This window comes from Cibotium barometz, chromosome 31 (genome assembly GCF_041138505.1).
Source record: "Cibotium barometz isolate CiBa-2024 chromosome 31, ASM4113850v1, whole genome shotgun sequence".
NCBI lineage: Eukaryota > Viridiplantae > Streptophyta > Polypodiopsida > Cyatheales > Cibotiaceae > Cibotium > Cibotium barometz.
Window position 1 is genome coordinate 5,359,702 of NC_141076.1, and position 20,913 is coordinate 5,380,614.

General features: G+C 43.5%; 1 protein-coding gene across 1 annotated transcript in view; it reads left to right on the top strand.

Moving 5' to 3' along the window:
• Nucleotides 1–16,255: 16,255 nt before the first annotated feature.
• ATH9 (ABC2 homolog 9) overlaps nt 16,256–20,913 on the top strand; it is a 77,230-nt gene continuing 72,572 nt past the window's right edge. The window contains exon 1 of the mRNA XM_086824648.1: nt 16,256–16,578. Coding sequence (XP_086680774.1) covers nt 16,290–16,578 — 289 coding nt within the window. The 5' untranslated portion in view covers nt 16,256–16,289. The remainder of the gene's footprint in view (nt 16,579–20,913) is intronic.

Sequence of the window (20,913 nt, forward strand, 5' to 3'; positions counted from 1 at the left end):
ATACAGCCTATGCATAAAGAGGATGCATATGGCCTTTATGCATACGACCTATGCATATGGCCTTTACATAAGCCGTATGCATAAGCCGTATGCATAGGCCATATATGCATACGGCATACGGCTTATGCATAGGCCGTACACATATGGCCTATACATACGGCTGTATGCATAAGCCGTATACCATATGAATACGGCTTACGCGCATAAGGCCTATGCATAAGCCGTATGCATAGGCCTTATGCATAAGCCGTATGCATAGGCCTTATGCATATGGCATACAACATATGCATAAGGCCTATGCATAAGGCATATGCATAAGGGCTATGTATAGGCCATATGCATACGGCATACGGCCTATGCATACCTAAACCCTAAACCTAATCCCCTACACCCAAGGGTGCAAAAATGCAAATAGAAGAAGCATAAAAAAAGAGGGCTTACCTCTACTAGCCGAATCCGTATGAACCGTATGCATGGCCTATGCCCCTTGGAGGTTGTTCGCTTGAATAGACCTACAAAAGATTATCATATAAAATCAAAACATTAGTTAATTATGCATAATAGGGCTTATGCATAATAAGTCTATGCATAAGCCCTATTGCATAAGCGGGATATGCATAAGAGGCCTATTGTATAAGAGGCCTATTGTATAAGAGGGCTATACAATAGCCCTATGCATAAGGCCTATGCGTAAAGAGAGCTATGCATAGCCCTATGCATAAAGAGTGTTATGCATAAGAGGGCTATGCATAAAGAGGGCTATGCATAGCCTAGCCCTTATGCATAAAGAGGGCTCTGCATAAAGAGGCCGTATGCATAAGAGGGCTATGCATAGCCTAGCCCTTATGCATAAAGAGGGCTGTGCATAAAGAGGCCGTATGCATAAGAGGGCTTATGCATAGCCCTATGCATAAACAGGGCTATGCATAGCCTAGACCTTATGCATAGCCCTATGCAGCATAAAGAGGGCTATGCATAAGAGGGCTATGCATAAGCCCTATGCAGCATAAAGAGGGCTATGCATAAGCCCTATGCAGCATAAAGAGGGCTATGCATAAGAGGGCTATGCATAAGCCCTATGCAGCATAAAGAGGGCTATGCATAAGAGGGCTATGAATAACCCTAGCCTATTGACCTAACCCTAATCCCCAGCACCCAAGGGTGCAAAAACACAAAGATAAGAAGCACAAAGCATAAAGAAAGAGGGCTTACTGTATATATGAGAGGCTATGCCCAAAACCTTTCTCACTTGAATATGCCTACAAAAAAGAACCATAATAAATAAAAAATTTAGTCCTCATTAAAAACATTAGTAAGCAAGAAGAACAAGAGAAAAAAGAGGTAATTAAGTACCCTAAACCCTACTCTTAAAGCATAAGTGAATGGAAAAACTAGTTTATGTTAAGCCTAAACCTATGCATAATGCATAGAATGCTAGAAAGCTTTGATGAAGAGCTCTCCATCAAACCTCTGTATTAGAGCTTTATGCATTAGGCTGCTAGGGTTAGGGAAATGGAGAGGAAAAAGAGGGGAAGGGAGAAAAGGAGAGAGGGGAAGGGAGAGAAGCTCACCTAAACCCTATTTCCAAGCTTTCCATTAAAGCTTGGAAGAACACATAAAAGCATGAAAGTGGGAAGAAAGCAAGAAGAGAGCTTACCTTGGAGAGGGAGACTTGATTGATTGAAGAGGCTTGAGGGATGAGTAGAGGTGGTAAAACTCGCGCTACAGGTGTAGCTATGCATGTGCAGCAATAGGGAAATAGGTAGGTATTGATACCTGTCGCACGACGGTGATTTAGGCAGGAGTGACAGCTGCAACGAAATTTCGCACTGCTAGCTTCGCTGCTGTGCAGTGAAAAAACGCTGCTAGCTTTGTTGTTGTGCAGTGAAAAAATGCTGCTGTTCCACGGGAACACTCATGGGAACACGGATTATGGAAGGAGGCCGGAAGCAATTAATGCGAGAGAGCGGGATTGTAGCCATGGGAACATAAAGATGCACATAATTTTTTCATATTTTTGTGCCGAAGTGCAATGTAAATCGTTTTAGGCCAATGTGGGTTCTAAATGAGAGTTCTAAGTGTATTAAGCAAGGCTCACTTATGGGGTTGTACGCCTATGTGTGAAAGAGGCCAAGGGTTAGGGTTAGTGACATCTCTACAAAAGAGATGCTAGCTAAAGAAAGAGTACATTTTTGGCCATTCTCATAAGCTATTGAGTGAAGCTCTTGAGCTCTCAAGCTATGGCAACTCTCTAACTCTCTCTCTATTGTACTCTAATGAGCATCAAGCTCCAATGAGTATATAGTAGATGTACCCCTTTGACAAGTTGTATGCCGGACCTGTAAAGCTTCAAATCTCTCCAAATCACATCAAATGCTTGCAAATTGTGTGCATTAACATCCCACAATGATTCACCAACAATGTACACTCGATCAAAGTTGAAACCAAATGATACTTCTTCACAAAAAAATTTCTGGTTTTTTTTTTCTCGCCAGTAATTTCTCGCCAGTAACCAGTCAAGATTATGCTCTAAATCCTTCAAATCTTGTCCAAATTCAATGATTCAACTTGAATTGGCTTCCCAACACATTGCTCCAACATATCCTAGAAGGGTTTGATCAAATTCTTCAAGGTGAATGAGAACCACCAATTTTTGTAGCTCCCTGGTTTGCTTTTTTCTGCATCTGTCAGGTACCACCTCACACTAAAAGTGTTCTATCTCCTTCAAATCTTATCCAAATTCAAAACTTTTTGAATCAAAAGTTTAGCAACTCATAGGACTCTACTTGTACCAAAGGAATTAGGCCAATTTGATATAGACAAGGATTAATGCCTTGATTAATACTGCTCTGTTTCTGGACAGACTTTCTGCAAACCTGCAAACCTCTGCTAATTGAGTTCAATGAGCTCCAAATACATCAAGTGAGCTGCCCCAAATGTTATCTTGCTCTCAATAACACTTTTGCTAAGTACTCCAAGGTTTAAAGCATCCAATTTGGTGTCCAAATGAGGGAATTAGGCAATAATCTTTGAAACCTGTCCAAGAATCTGCTCCATGATGCGCCGCCTGCTCCTGGGGGCTATAGAAGAAGGGAAAATGCTCATTGACATCATCAGCACCTTAGCAATGACCTAAACTAACATGTGCTTGAAGGGTTTGGCTCAATTCTTCCTCTAGCTTCCGCAAATCGATCCTCCACGGGGGGGTATGTCCACTGTTTTTGTGAAAAACCAGAAACTTTTGCATAAGTTCACTTCCACTTGATTTTCCTCAAATCTGTATGCATCAATCTGCTTCAAGATTCTGTATGTTGCTTGTGCCCACTTTGCTAATACATGTGCTAGTTCAAATACCTGTGCCTTTGTGTATACATTTGCCAAGAGTACATTCACTTCAAGCTTTCCATGAAAGCTTAGAGAAAAACCAGAAATTTTCTGCTTACTTTATGCACTTCAATCTTCACTGAACCTGCTCTTTGGCACCTGCAATCCGCTCAAGGGAGTTTTGCTACTCTTACCAGTTAGGCCAAGCTTCAGATCTGTAACCGAGGTGAGCTCCACAGCTTCTCCTTTGCTCCAAGCTCCAATGGCTTCCTTCACAGCTTTTTCTTCTTCTTCCCTCTTCTCTCACTCACTCTCACAACACAACTAATGAGCTCTAGGCTCTGATACCATGATAAAAAATAGAAGTAGGAGGGAACACACACAAGAGAAGCAAACCCTAATCCATATCCATCAATCATAAAGAAGGAGAGAAGCCATAGTCATCATCTCTCACACACACACAAAGGAGAACACAACATAGTGTTATGTCCACACTACAAAGTAAACCTAATGTAATGTCCACACCACACATGACCAGCTGGACGCGGTCATAAACACACCACACGATATCTATCTACCATACTGTCACTCTGTCAGCACCCATGTGCTATCCTCCAGCTGTATACGAGCTTGACATTTCAACAGCATCCACAACACTGCATGTAGAGGAAGTCTCAGTGGAGGATTTAACACTCGAATTGGCTAATGATGCTGATAAGGAAGACGTATGGGACTCTGATTTTGATGATGATGTGATAATCCCCGAGGAAAAGTTAGGAAAGACATGCCTACTCTTGAGAGGAAGGGAGGTTCAAATAGAGATCCCTCGCGAAGCCGACCTAAACGTAAATGCTATAAGAGCTATAAGAGAATCCATAAACAAGATGAGAGGGAACGACATGAGAGAATACAAAAAGAAAACGAGAAGTTTAGTAATGAACACTCTCGACCACCACTTCTCAGGAAAGAATGGATATCTATACTATGTCCAAGCACAAGATAGTATATCAAAGACCAAGTAAAACGATCAGATGGATTCCAACCAAGAGAAAAGCTAAAAACTGTTAGCAAAAATTGCAAAAAAAGAGAGACCAAAACAAAAACTCAAGTCGCAAAAACCGATTCAAAAGAGAGTGTCGAAAGTGCAAAGATAACGGTTGAACAAAAAACTCTGATGCAAGATTGCAAAAGAGAGCTCAAAACTGCATGGTCTTCAATTAGTGATGACTCAAGTGGACAAGAACAAGGTCTCAATGTTTCCCCCAACTTCACACAGTACACTCTTCAAGATCGGAAGATTGTTCTTCAACAGCCCATGCGACAAAAGCCAAGCATGCCAGGGGTTTCATATGATGGTCCAGAAGATGCAAAAAAAATTGATATCGCTAAGCCAGGAGAAGAGCCTCGCTATTATGTGTGGATTGCCACAGACTTGTCCTTAGATGAGGAGAAGTTATTAATTCAAACAATAAAGGAGTATCGCGATGTTTTTGCTTGGAGTTATAAAGACCTCAAAGGAGTTGATCCAAGCATATGTCAGCATACAATTCCATTGAGAGAGGATGCAAAGCCTTCCAAGCAACGTCCTTATACTTACAATGAGAATTTTGCACGAAAGATAAAAGAAGAAATAGACAAGCTCTTAGAGGCAAAATTTATCTATGATATTGAACACACTGAATGGGTCTCCCCTATTGTAGTGGTGCCCAAGAAAAATGGAAAACTTCGAGTATGTGTAAACCTCAAGAAAGTAAATGTAGCTACTATACATTATCATTACCCACTTCCAATCACGGATCATGTTTTGGAACGTGTTGCAGGAAAAAGGCATATAGTTTCTTGGATGGATTCTCCGGTTACAAAATCAAGTGTCAATTGATCCAAAGGATCAACACAAGACAGCCTTTGCTACTGAAGATGGCATCTTTGCCTATCGTGTTATGCCATTTGGTCTAACAAATGCACCTGCAACCTTTCAGCGGTTAATGAGTCATGTATTCAAGGAGTACCTTAGGCTATTTCTTGAGATCTTCATGGATGATTTATGTGTTCACTCACAAGAGCATGATGATCATATAGAACACCTCAGACTTGTGTTTCAAAAGTGTCAAGTTTATCGTATATGCTTGAATCATATGCTTGAATCCTGACAAGTGTAAATTCATGGTAAGACAAGGCAAGGCAAGGGAAAATTTTGGGCCATATTGTTTCTCGCAATGGAATTTCAACAGATATGGATAAAATTGATGTCATTGTCTCATTACCTCGGCCTATCAACCCTAAAGGGGTACAAATATTCATGGGACATTGTGGCTATTATCGTCGATTCATCTACATGTACACTATCCTAGCCAGACCATTATATGCTCTTCTTTTTGTAAAGTTTAATTGGACTGACGAGTGTGAGGAATCCTTTGAAAAGTTGAAGCAAGCATTAGTGTCTGCACCCATCTTACGGGCACCAGATTGGAACCAAATCTTTCATGTCCATATTGATGCTTCAAACTTTGCAATTGGATGTATTTTGGCTCAATCGGGAGAACATAATAAGGATTTCCCAGTCTCATATGCTAGTCGACAGTTGAAGAATGCTGAGAAGAATTATACCACAACAGAAAGAGAAGGTTTGTGATATATGCAGTGAAAACGTTTCGCCATTACCTTTTGGTAAACAAATTTATATTTTTTGTGGACCATCAAGCACTGCTATATTTGGTGAATAAGCCTTGTGCAACTGGAAGGATTGTGGTGGTTTGTCATCCTTCTTGAGTTTGATTTTGAAGCGGCAGTCCGAAAAGGAACAACTCATCTTAGGGCAGATCATTTGTCTCGAATCACCTCTGGAGAAGCTCCTGTGGGTGTGGATGATGATATATTAGATTCAACACTTTTCCTTGTAGAGACAGCTCCTAAATGGTCTGAACCCATCTTAGAAATTTTGACAAGTGGGCAGATACAACTAGCGGGTCCTAATGTGGACCTATGGCGACCATTCAAGTTAATCTCAGGGAGATTATATCGTCAGGGTAATGATGGAGTGTTGCGGCTTATACCTAACCCTAACCAATATGAGGAGATCTTGGAATGGGCACATGAGGGTATTGGTGGAATCCATGCATCAGCTACTTGTGTGCGACGTATAACTCAGGATGGGCAATGGTGGCCTACCATGCATGCGGATGCTGAAAAATTTGTTCGTAACTATGCTTCATGTCAAATTCAACAACCAATTCATAATGTCACATTACTCCAAATTTCAACTACACCAAGTTGGAGCAAGTATATTGTGGACTATCTTCAGCATGGTCATACACTGATCGAACAATTCCTAAATATCAAAAGCATGCTATTGAAGTTGAAGCGGCCAACTATATGCTGATAGAGGGCCAACTCTACAAGAGGGGCAATGATGGCAACTTGCGCATGTGTGTATGTGAAGCTGACTACTTGAAAATCTTGACTCATGCACATGCAGGTGTTGGGGGTGGATACTTTTCGGGCAATACCACAGCTAAGTTGATTAGGTGGTCTGGGCTTTGGTGGCCAACCTTACAAATGGATGCCGAAGAATATGTGAAACGTTGTGACGATTGTCAAAGGACCAAACCTCCCATCACAAAGGACAATATGCCATTGCGGCCTATGTTAAGCACACGTGCGTTTGCCAAATGGGGTATTGATTTTGTCGGTCCCATTAAACCTCTAGCTTGTCACACGCATGCCGAATATATTATAGTCGCAACTGACTATTTGACCAAATGGGTAGAAGCAAAGGCTACAGTCAAAAATGATGCTAGAACCACAGCCAAGTTCTTGTATGAGTACGTGTTTACACGCTATGGCTTACCTATTGAAATCGTTAGTGATCAAGGTGTGCACTTTGTGAATGAGGTCATAGAGTTTTTACTTCAAGAATTTATGGTAATTCACAAGCGTTCTGCACCCTATCATCCCCAGACCAATGGTCAAGTTGAGAGTACTGCACAGCACTCACAAAGATTGTTGAGGAACATAGGACTGATTGGGAGCAAAAGTTGCACTCAGTTCTTTGGGCATATAGAACAGCCTATAAAACATCTGTGGGCACAAGCCCATTTGAGCTTGCTTTTGGGCTAAATGCAATTCTTCCCATTGAATTTCTTGTACCTACTCTACGAGTTTCTAAAAACAATTGGACTGGACTAGTCATGAGCTTTCTCAACGCATTGATGAATTGGAAAAGCTTGATGAGACCCGCTTATTGGCGGTAATGGGGATGTATGCCGAGAAGAGGAGACAAAAGCAATGGTATGATTGAAATGTAACAATTGGCCGATTCAAAAAAGAGGACCTTGTGCTCTTGTACACACTTAACAAGCATAAGCGAAAGCTCAAGAAACATGGCCTAGGACTGTTTGTGATAAATGAGCTTAATGGAAGTCGTCTTAAGAAATACAATGAACCATTAACTGAAGCCATGCTTCAACAAATGCTTCAACAAATGCATGCTGCCCACACACGAAAAGAAGTACATGACCTACTTAAACGTCAGGCTCAAGAAGAAGCTAAAGCTAGAGTTGCAAAAGCTAAGGAGCATCGCAAGGCCTTTGTGTTGACCTTACAGTTGGCTACTGATGAACATTATGTCGATCCTTTCAATATTCATGTGTGTCTTCATCTTCATGAGACTACCTACTTTGTCTCTACCTTAATTGACTCTGGTGCAGATTATAATGTTCTCTCATTTGACACATGGGTAGCCTTGGGACAACCAACACTTGTGCACATTCCTATTGACTTACGAAGCTTCTCAGGTGAAGATAACCCTATAGAGGGAAAATGTATCATTATGATGTCCATTTAGGGTCACCAGATGTCAGTTCCCTTTTTTGTGGCTAGTAAGTCCAAGGCTGTGGTAGAGGTTGTTCTTGGTTGATCATGGTTAAGTGCTACCAATTGTTCATTAGATTGGAAGAATAGACAATACAAATTGCAAATTGATTCTGATTGCATCTTGGGATCTGCTGCTCCACGAGTTTTATCATGTCAAAAGGGTGGTAGTTCTACCTTACACAACCCACTTTCAACATCTGCTCTTCTTTCTTCAAGAGTATTTAAATCATTCTAATGTAAACATTTTCTACTTATTTAAGAGAAACATTATGAAAAACTTGATTTTATCCATTAATCATTCATCTAGGATAAAGAATGGCTGGATTTACTAAAGAAGAGAGGGGAATGCCTTTTTTCAATGAGGCATAACATCATATTCATATTAGAGAAGATAAAAATCATAAAAACCATAAAATTAAATAGAAAAGAGAAGAATCTCCAACTTACAAGGAGAATTTGAGAGCTTTCCTTTGGTTTGATGGTTTGAGGGATCTACTCAAGATTGTTTGAAACAAGAGTGGCCACCAATCTTTAGAAGAGGGAAGGTAAAAAACTAATGAATTATGAGTAAATTCACAGTTTTTGGCTCTTGGGAGAAGTAAGGTAACAGTGCAACATACAAGTATAAAGAAGGCACAAGTGCTAGAATGCTCTCTCTCAATCTCTCTCTCAAGACAAAAGTAAGTGCACTCTCTCGTAACCATCTTTTTCTTGTATTTTCACAAGAGCTCACATCAAGGGGAGGCTTTCCTGTTCATATTTCTCTCTCCAGCTTTGGGAAACCTTATACTACTGTGAGGATGTTGCAAAGAGCTGCTTCCAATGAAATTTTTGGATTTGGTGCATTCATGATAACTGAAGATTAACTTGATGGTCCCAACTACTCATTATGGGGTTTCATGCTGAAAAGTCTCTGAATTGAAGGAGCTGTGGGAGATTGTCACAAGGTAAGAGCCTCATCCTTTTGCACCAACGTCTGGCACCTCAACATCAAGGGAGACTCAAACTATTGCACAAGTTGTGTTAGGCATTATAGCACTGCCTCCTAGACCCACTAAAGATCAAAGATGGTGGGATGCCCTTGATGCTTAAGCAATGGCCATGATTTCTCTTTCAATCAAGTGCTTAACTGTACCTCACATCCGATCCTACAACTCTACAAGGTCTGCCTAGGTGGTCCTCAAGACCAAGCTCCATTCATGTAATGAAGCACGAGTCATGTACCTAATGCTGGGAGCTAGACAACTTGACCATGACCGAAGCAAATTCCATTACAAATCGTCTTACCAAGGTAATAGACCTAAAAGAATAGTTGTTCAATATAGATGAGGTAGTTGATAACAAAAAATTTGTCGCCACCATTCTTACCTCCTTACTTGAGTCCTATTAGAGTTTCTATACTTCTTTAAATTTGTCTATGAGGAGGAGGCAATCCTATATCCTTCCAGGAGCTGGTTGGATTACTTCTCCAAGATGAGCAGACAAGGAAGAACAGATCCAAGGGTAATGCAAGCAGAGGAGACCAAGTCTACTTCTCCACGAACAAAGGCAAAGTGGACTTGTCACAAAGGGTGACACCAAGAAGAAGAAAGGAAAGTGTCACTACTACCACAAGCTAGGGAACTACATTGAAGAGTGTCAAAAGAGGCTTGCAAAGCTGAAAAAGCTTACGAAGACTCTGTAAACTCTGCTTCCTCTATCTCCGATGATAAGAAGCAACAACAAGAATATAAAGTAAACCTAGTCCAAGATGACTAGGCTTTCTAGCCACATTATCATTATGGGGGGGATGTTAAATAATAGCGATTAATGTGGGAATTCAAAAGTGCTATAGGTGGTTGAGTAAACTAGCACTGAGAATGTAGACCTTAAATAAAGCGATTCCAATGTGTGTGAACAACCGCTAGTATGTATAAGTCTCTTGTGTGGGAACAACCTCTTAAAAGGCATATGTGGTGGCATCATATTTGGAATATGTGGTGGCATCATACTGTGGAATCATATTTAGCATATGTGGTGGCATCACATCTAGAATATGCTTTAGAATATGTTATGAGGTCTCTCCTATAAAATGGACCTACTTCTCTAATGAATTCATGCTTTCCACTACATCTTGTACTTCCTCAATCCCTTTAATATTGTGCTTATTATCTTGTTGATTATCACATCTCTCTCTCTCTTCTCCCCAATTGTGTGTGGTTACACTCTTCACACTTGTCAACAATGCCTATGTGGATGTCTAGCACATGACTCGATCAAATTACCTACTCAACCCAAGGCACGCATGTACATCATGCATACACCCAGAAATTGTTGGCATAGAATGCATATATTTAAAAGGTGCATTTTCCATGTAACTTGACTGAGTTGTTCCTTCAAAACCCTATGCACATTTAATGAACACGTGTTTTTTTAATGCATGGAATGCATTTTAAAAAAGTGCATTTTGACATAATTCAATCAAGTCACAAGAAGATGAATGGTTAATATGTGTCTCGTGTTGACCTTTTTTTGGGGTTTTTTCACATAGCTCGATCTAGTTATGCAGAGAGCTAATTAATGATTGACATGTGTCCTATCAATGTCCAAAAAAGTGTGAATTTTATGTGACTCAATCAAGTTATATGGACAACCAATCTCAATTGACACATGTCCCTTAATGTTCAAAAAAACCTAACCCTAACTCGATCGAGCTAAAAAAGGTCCCCTTTTTTTAAACCCTCATTCTCACTATCACTCTTGGAGTTTCTTCTCTCCCTCATCTTCTTTACCTTATCACGTAATTAATCATTCATCTAATCTTTTTTAGGTATCCCCTAATCTCCATTAGACCACTTGATCACTTTCACACTTAGATTAGGATAGCATTGCATACTCCTTAGCATGGACTCACGCAAGTCCATTAAGAACCTCATAGCCACAATTTAGTAGGAGTTATCGACCGTCCATGTGAGTGTGGGTGACACACCATATATCGTGGACATCTTTGTAGGATGTCGAGTGCTAGCTTCCTTACACAGTCTAGGTAGCATCACATCTACAGACGAGAGGCTAGAGACGCAATGTATCGCAAGTGTCTCAGGTGGCTTGACTTACAGAGCAAGGTGGACAAGCTCCTTGAAATTAGAGATTCCATTTTAGATCTATTTAGAGATGGCAAGGGAGTCCATCCTACGGTTGGGAAACTGCTTCTTATTTCTAGGTGCCCCCACCTAGCTATGATGGCACATATCTATAGCTGATACGTAGCCACTTATGGGAGGATGCCGCACCATCGCCAGATTCCTTTATACTTTGCAAAGAAGTTATACTATGTACATAGAGATGTACATAGAGATTCAAAACCATTGCCTTCTCTGTTACACGAGCATTGATACAACCTACGACTATTATGGCTTGGCTTCTATCAACTCTTGCATAGGACCTAACACAAAGAACTTTATTGGCAAATGTTCTAGTGAAATATGATGTGGGCAGCTCTATAATTGGGTTTGCTTATACTAATCAATGCAACAAAGCAGATTCCTCCTCCAAAAATGGCAACCCTGACCTTATGTGAGCTTGACTTGGCTCTTTGTATTCTTAATCCTACCATGTAGCTATGCAAGCTTCTTTTAGAAGCCTACATGCAGGTTGTGAACATGCAAGCTGCTTTTAGAAAGCTACAACCGTCGTAGTTCGACGTTCCTAATTTGATAAACATGATGCCATTTGAACCATTAAATATTTTGTGATAGTCTAGCTTCGATAAGATGCTTCTTTTTGGGGGAAAGTTAAGAAGAAAACATGCAAATCCCTTTCTTTCTTTCTTGACAACAAAACAATACCAGTCTACATCTAAAGCATCTCCCTTAGTGCAAAAGAATGTAATGTAGAAATGGTAGTTGGTATAAAAACATTCCCAATTTACATGTGCATGTGATCTTTTGTAATTTTGAGGGTTGATACTTATGGGGTTTACACATATCCCCCATTAATCACCTGCATGTGCGAGCAATGGCTAGAGAAAATTCCCCATCCATGATTGATTGGACAAGAGGCACTCTTCCCCTTTTTGAATTGTCAACTATGAAAGTGGGGGCACAGGTGATGTGTAAACCGCCTTTGAATAATTTAAGTATGCACAAGCCTTAAATAACATAGTATTAGCCATGGGATAAAATCCGTGATGGCAATATGATGGATTTATACTTGAAAAGGGTAATGTTTTACCTCAACCACCACCATTGTATACAATTACATATCATCGAATTATTCTTGGAGGTTGGGAAGTGCAAATTAGGGTTAGTGTTTGGCTAGAGAGCTAGGGTTCATGATGTTGAGTGCCTACATAACTATGTAAATAGCATGTGTGACTCGTGCTGGTTCACATGACCATTTCACATCCATCGTCCAATAATGCAGCTAGAGAAACAAACTAGATTATAATGTTTTTTAAACAAGAACAATGATTCCAAATGCTTTAAGCTTGTTTAAAAGCATCTAGGTGCTCACTAAGGCCCCCACAACCTCAAGATGGGGCATCTAAAAGTAAAGTCAGCCAACCCTGCCACGTGGACCATATTTATGGGGATAATGGCCCACTCAAGCATGTAGCTTGAGTGTAGCTTGTTTGGTAGTGTGCCAAAACTATCTAAGTCATCTTTACATCAATGGGCTTCTTAGGCCTCCATCCTATGTGGACATGAAAAGGGTTGGGTGCCTAGCCACCACTGATCCATGATTCTGGTAGCAATACATACATGAGCTACCTAATGCCCTAGTCTTATAATATGATGGTAGAGCATTGTTATGCAACATAATCAATCATATAGAAGAACACTATTATGATGCGAGGACACTAAAAAATATGAAATTAGTAGTGTATATCAATCCTACTAGGAGATAATATATTAGAACATATGCATGTACACATACACACAAATGGGGCGTTGTATAATAAGCATCCTTACTTTGGGACTGTACAGTTAGGATGGGACAAGGTCCATGTAACTCGTTCGAGTTATGCTTCTAATAGAATCATGCCAAGCTTACAATGACTAGATTGAGATATAGTCCTTGCAAACTTGGACATCACCGATGACCATGTAACTTGATTGAGTTACATGGTGGGCGTCCACATAGGCACCACATAACTCGATCGAGCTAAGTGATGGACATTCGAAGTAGATGGTCAAAATTTATTGACGTAGATGCCTCCGTGCCTAGTCTTTCTCCTAGTAGATGGTCAAAATTTATTAACATATTTAAAAAAGTGCATTTTCCATGTAACTCGACTAAGTTGTTACTTGGAAACCCTATGCACATATAATGAACACGTGTTTGTTTAATGCATGGAGGAATGCATTTAAAAAATGTGCATTTTTGACATAACTCAATCAAGTTATGATAAGATGAATGGTTGAAACGTGTCTTGTGTTGTCCTTCTTTTACTGTTTTCACATAGCTCGATTAAGTTATGTAGAGAGCCAATTGAGTGACACTTGTCCAACTGATGTATAAATAGGAATATATATGTATATAAGCTTTAACTCAAAAAAAATTCTTGAGTAGATTATCTAGCACCACTTAACTTTCACACCAAGATATATAGGCCAACAAGCACAATATCTATTGACACTCCATTCCCAGTGCCTTAAGCCTTAGTTTGGAGAGGAATTTGAAAGATGCCACATTGAGTCCATAATGATGTTCAAAACATGCAGTGGAATCTTGAAATCCATGAGATGGTGAGCTAAAACACATTATACATTGCAATAAACACTACATGGATACCTTTTTTTAAAAGAGGCTCTAGTCATGAGTGCTACGTTGGTTTTAAGGTTTTTGTTGGACAAAAATTTTATAGAAAAAGGTCAACCATGATCTACTAATGCTTGCTAAGACGTTCATGTCCACATGTACCTACAATACAAAAAAACCCACACTTAGAGTTGATAATGTCTTTGACAACTCCTCCAGTTTTATTATGTACTTCCTATGTTGAAGCTCCTTGCTCTCCTTACCTTTTCAGTGAGAGATTAAGATAGATATACATAAGCTCTCATTAAAAGAAAAGAATCTCCTTCCAACTATCTAATACGAGCCTTGTTTCCTACTCATAGGTATATTGGGGATGCTGTGCTCTCACTTAAATTAACAAAAATTGAGAACACATCAGTTGCATATATGGAAAAGATTTGTAGGTCACCATACCCAACAGCTCACAGCAGGTAGGTGAGGTTGCTCAGATCTCCACCATCACAAGACCATCACCACCTATAGTGCACAATCACTAGAGCTTCATCTTTCCACTATACTAACTTGTGCTTATCATCATACATATGATGGAAAAAATTGCAGGTCACCATACCCAATAGTTCACAGGAAGGTGAGGTTTCTCAAATCTCCATCACCACCTTTAGTGTATGATCACTAGAGCTACATCTTTCCACTATACTAGGTCATGCTTATCATCACTGCCTATAGTGTATGATCACTAGAGCTACATCTTTCTACTATATTAACTCATGCTTATCATCATACATATGATGATAAAGACTAAACCCATAAACTAATGGTCATCACTAAAAATCAAGAGTTGGCTAATGGGATCAATGTGGCTATAAGAGGATACAAATGCACCTCTCTTGCTATATTCCAATGATGCACCTTCTTGAAAAACCCAGAGAAGAGGGAAGCTTTTACACACAAATAGCAACTTCCTCTTGCTATACTCCAATGATGCACCTTCTTTTACATACAAATAGCAACTTCCTCTTATTATGCTATGGTTCACAACTTTTGAAGCCTCTTACATGGTTATATATATGCATGGTTATATAGTACTTGTGTAATCTTCAATTCTCATCATATTTTATATTGTTCCCAACCAACCCAAATTTTATTGGATGTCCCGCCAATGGACTGAAGCAATAATTCATAACTTACTGGAGTGACATTAAAATTAAGAGTGTTTTTATCTCGTTTAACATAGATAACGTTGGGATGCAGGAAGTTATTGTCTTTAGTTTATGCATAACTTTGTCTTTACTAACTAAACATCTAGATTGTAACTTTTATGCATAACTTTGTCTTCACTAGATTGTAACTTTTATGCATAACTTTGTCTTCACTAGATTGTAACTTTTATTGTCTTTAGTTATGTAATGGTTGTATAACTTTGTCTTCACTAACTAAACATCTTTTACTTTGTAAACATACTGACCCGACAGGATACCAACTGGGTGGTGGCATTTATAAAGCTTACGTACCCAATTGTATATCTAGGTTGTAACCATAGTTTTCTATTGGATGGTTGCAAGTGAGGTGCTATTCTTGGGTGATAATCTACTTCCTTTCACCTTAAAGATTTGGCTTTACATTTCAATATTTCCATATATGATTGCTTGTTCTCTTTTTATTCAAAACATGCTTACCTACTTATTTAAAATGTTGTGACTACTTGTTCTCTTTATATTCATATTCAAAATTGGTGCAAAACATGCTTGCCTACTTATCCAAGGAGAGACAACTATGATATTTGCCACATGTGAATGTTGTTTATATGTGCATCCATGATATTTTAAGGCTAGTTGATTAAGATTGTATTTGTATTGTTTCCTTATTTGTGATATGATATGGCCCAAGGAAAACATATCATGTAACGATTTGTGAGACGTACTTGCTCGCAGTCTTGATTTTTGATGGGCTCCCTTGCCCTTCAAAATTGACGGGTTTGGTGAGATATAGCAAGATTTTTTGTGTTTTAGTGTAACGTTTGACGGTCATTTTAAAAATTTGCAAGTATTTTACGGCCAAAATGCTAAAAAACGGGCATGCTTGTCTCTACATACACACGTACACATGGTTGCAAAGAAAAGGGGAACACACTCCACGGATAGGTAGTTGCCACTTCGGGCGGGCAGAAGACGTGGCCACGATCCACGTGTGAATAGGAAGTCGCCCACGTGTTGTCCCGGTGTCCGCCGCCCGTTTGTGAACATTTTAAAATCTTCCGTTTCTGGCCGGACAAGTCAGGAAAGTGCCAAGTTGTCAACGAGAGAAGTGACTTTTATTTTACTTCTGTTGGCGAGGAAGCCTCACATTGTACCATGAACAAACGCGCAGGGGAGCTCGCGCGGCTCCTCCTCGTCGTTCGCCATCCACCAAAGTTCACAGCGCCCTTCTCTTCACTCGCCTCCTCCTCCAACAGGGGGCACGCGGCGGCACCGCCATGGCTCCCCAGGCTCAAAGTGGCCGCTGCAATCGGCCTTGGCCTAGGCGTTGGCGCCCTCGGCTTGTCCGCCCTCGGCTCCGAACCCCGTCGCAGCTTGCACCTGCTCTGGTCCATGTCCCTTCGCCTCGGCCGCGATCTTGCCACGGCAGTCGTCATTGTAGCCGGTAAGCTATGCTTAAATTTTTTTTAAAACAGCATGTGAACTGAATGAACGTGCCCTATGCATGCCTTGTTGAATATGCCAACCGATCATGACATACTGGACAGATCTAGTTTGTGTAAAATAAAAACTTCCTTGGATTCACAGTAATCATGCTTACTCTAGTGCTCCTTTGCTTCCGCTCTGTGCACTTCCTCTTCAGATGGGCTTCACCGCTTGTAGCCATCAGGTAATTTTCTGATTAGCATTTCATTGCGCGTGGAGTTTGGATACAGGCGGGCTGTTTTTTTCAGGACAGCAACCCTTCTTTTGCTGCGTTTTCCTCTCGGGTGGTCATTCCCTATTGTAGAGGGGGATTGTGGTGGTTCGGGCTTTGGTGACACCCTTGGTACCTGTGGAGGACACTTCTTCTTCTGAGATTGTGCGTATTTCTGAGATTGAGCCCAAGCTTTTGTGATGGCTGCTCTGACTTTTCTTCATATGTTCTCTGAGTCTGCAAAGTTGGATGGTTCCAACTACACCTTGTGGAAGGTGAAGGTGAAATCGGCCTTGCGTGGCGTGGATCTTTGGGATTGGCTTGTTACATCGGCCAAAGCCACCCCTCCCACCCTTGCTTTCGGTGGTGTGACTCAGGCACAGATTGATATTTGGTAGGCGAATGACCGTCGCGAATGACCGTCGCGTTTTCTCCTTTTCGATGTTGAACTGTCAGGATTTTGTTCTCTCTCATGTGTGTACAGCAGATGCTGCACATAAGGCTTTTGCATATCTCTACGTGATTAAGTCTTCGGGTCGGATTTTGGCGTTGGAAAAGCAACTTATGAACTTATCAGTTTTTGCCTTTCCATCTTTATCTGCTTTCATCTCGAAGATGAAAGATCTCCGGGACGAGCTTGCTGTTTGTGGCAAGGACATTTCTAGAGAGGACATGGCTATTCGGCTTCTCTCCAAGCTTCCAGAGAGGTTTGATGCATACTTTTAGTCTCTTGTTTCTTCTCCTCGTCCTGTTCCAGTTACTTGGGAGGAAGTTCTCCCCTCCGTTATGCAGATTGAGTCTCGCTTTGAGAAGCGGACCGGCACCTCTGGTGGCCCTGATGGAGCTTTGGCAGCGCGAGATAAAGGGAAGAATCAACAAAATAAAGGAAAAGGGATCTCTGTCAAGAACTCCAAGGATTCCAACAAGGATAAAGACAACAGTAAATCTTCTAAGAACAAGGACATTGAATGTCATTAACTCGCTGGCTGATCGAACTTGCTCGCTGAAGCTCCCGCCCCTCCCTGCTCGCGCTACCTGCACACCTGCGTCCCCCGCCTACCTACCTGCTCGTCCCCTCGCGCCCCCCCTCATTCCTCGCGCCTCCCCTTGTCCCCCCCGCCTGCCTTCGCTACTGCGTCCTCTCCCTCGCTGCACTGCCCGCCGCCCCTCCTATTGTCCCCCCCGCCTGCCTTCGCTTCGCGCCCCCCTCCCTCGCTGCACTGTCCGCCGCCCCTCCTCGCCTTCGCGCCCCCCCTCTTTCGCACCCACCTCCCCTCTGCAGCGCCCCGTCCCCCCCCTCCGCCAGCTCTTTCTCCACCCCACCCCTCTTGCGCTCAGCTCCCGCCCCCCCTCCCCCTAGGGCTTCTCCTTTGCCGCTTCACCCCCCCTCCCTTTTCTTGCTGACTTCCGTCCCTAGGGTTTTTTTTTTCTGGCTTTCGTCTTCCACCTCTCTGTGTGCAGTTCGGTTCTTGCAGGATCTCCGCTTTCGCCTCGCCTTCGCCATAGCTTCAAACTCTGATGGAGGCTCCTCCCGCCCCGCCTCAGAGGGACTCATCTGCAGCCCCCTCGCCCGCCCCTGAGGACACCCCCATCAGGCTTTCTCTTTCGCCAGAAGAGGAAGCGAGCCTCACCGTAGAGGTGGAACGCCTCCAGGCTCATTCCACCATCTGCCGTATAGTCGGCACTCGCCCCAGCAGAGGGGAGATCCGGGATCTTCTCCAGGCCCGCCTTCTTGCAGATGTGGGCAAGATCCTGGACGTACAGCTACTGGGCCGTGGACATTACCAGATCGAGTTCGAGACCGCCCAGAGCGTGGCCAAGGTCCTTGCCATGAGTCCCCTTGACATTAGGGGTGCTCGGGCTTTCTTCAGACCTTGGCAGCATGGCTTTGACCCAGCAGCGGCTGAGCAGGGAGAGCGCCTTTTCCATGTTACAGTTTGCTTCCCTGGACTCCGTCGGGAGTATCTTCCGCTCCTCTCTAGGCTAGGAGCATTGGTGGGCTCGGTACTAGAGACTAGCCCCACAGCAGCTTCAGTGGTGGCCAGAGCAGTCGGGCTACCTTTTGTCAGAGTTTTGGTGTTTGACATCTCCTCCCTTCCTAAGGTCATTCAGCTACCTAGGATAGGGGGGGGATGGATTGATCAGAGAGTGGAGTTCTCGGGGCTCCCGAACCAGTGCTTCATTTGCAGGCAGGTCGGTCATCTGGCCAAGGCTTGCCCTCGCAGGAGACCCCGACTCTCACCACAGCAGCAGGCCCCTGATGGCCCGCCCACAGATGCGGCTCGGCAGGCTGCCTCCGGGACACCTGCTCAAGCCACAGAGACCTCGGAGTGGCAGCCTGGACAGGGGCGCCGCCGAGGGAGACAGCCGCAACAGCACGCCCAGAGACCGCTGCAGCAGCAGCCACAGTCTCAGCCTCAGTGGGTTCCCGTGAGGAACAGCTTTGCTCCCCTCCAGGAGGAGACCCCTGCGGCGACGACTGAGGACCAGGAGATGCCAGCACCCCCTCCTTCACCCCCCACCCCCCCCACCCCCGTCCCCTCCCACTGCCTCGCTTCCACCTTCGCCTCCTCCCGTCCCCGCTCCGGTTTCGGTAGCGGCTCCCTCTCCACCCCCCTCGCCCCCCCCTCCCCCCCCCGCCGCCTCACCTTCCCGTGAGGCCCTGGCAGTCCCCTGGCGTTCACCTGCAGTCCGGAGGGCGCTGAGCACCGACCTCGCTTGAGCACTATAGAGGACACCTACCATGCCGATTCGGGCTTCACGGATATCATCTATCCGCAGTCGGCTGAGTCGCCTCGTCATTAGACAGCGCTCGGAGGCTTTTGATTACGCCTTCACACGGCTTTTTGGAGCAGAGGGCCCCCATGAGCCAGCACCCATCCGAGTTCATGTAGTGATACCTCCGGCCCGCGGGGAGGAGGCACTTGATTCAGTGGTGGCCTTCTCGTTCCCTCTATGTGGCCCTTGCGACCGGGAGTGGACTCTAGAGCTCGCTCTTAGCACTTTGAAGACTCAGGCAGTTGAGTTTTCTCATCATGTGAACGATCTGGAGGTGACAGATGTGATAGGCCGACTATGGGAGTTGGCTCATTTTTTCTTGGATCCCGGGAGTGTGGATGCCTCAGGGATTCGTCATTTGGTCGTTCGCATAGTAGCAGACTTAGCACGCGACCCTGGATATGTATGTATACACGAGGTTGCTCTGTCTGAGCGGGAGGCAGTCGCCATGGGCCACAGCCATTGGCGCCTGATCCGTGATTCTTGCAGTACACCGGGTGGGCAGATTCGCAGCCGCTCGGATGGGGACTACTCTCCATCCAAGCCGCTTGCGAAGGCCCGCCGTACGGCTGAGACAGCATCCACCTCAGCAGGTCATCCATGAGGATCATCTCATGGAATGTACAGGGCCTTGGCGGAGCACATTTTATACGCTATCGTGGTTGCTTGAGGCAGGAGCTTCAGAGATGCCTGGTTGGTGGCAGCATTGATGACGCAGGAGCACCACTTGGGTGAGAGCAGGATCCGGAGATATGGTTCGGTGATGCCTGGTAGATGGGACACCTTTTGGTCTGCAGGGTTTGGTCCTTTGGGTGGACAGGGAGGAGTATGCATGGTCATTGCAGATGTATGGCGGCAGGCCATTGTGGATCGAGGGATCATTGTGTCTGGTAGAGCACAGTATGTCATTCTGAGGATGCATGATGAGCTATTGGGCGTGCTCAACGTCTATGCGTTCAATCATGCTAGTGCCAGAGCAGAGTTCTGGACCCAGGTTACGAATGCATTGCTAGAGGCCGCACATTGGTGTGTCGGGGGAGACTTCAACATGCTTGAGGACCCGGACGATAGGGTGGGAGGTAGTCATGTTACAGTGCACGGCACGGAGCTTGCAGGTTGGGACCGGTTTTGCATGTCACTGAGGATCACTGATGCATGGCAGCATGGGGCCTTCTCTCGCTCTCAGGACAGTCTTAGTTTCTCTCGGTCGGATCGCCGGCAGGGAGGGACTAATCTATCACGGATTGATTGCTTTTATGTGGGCGACTGGTTAGGGGAGCGAGGGGGCTCCGTCGGCATTCTCGT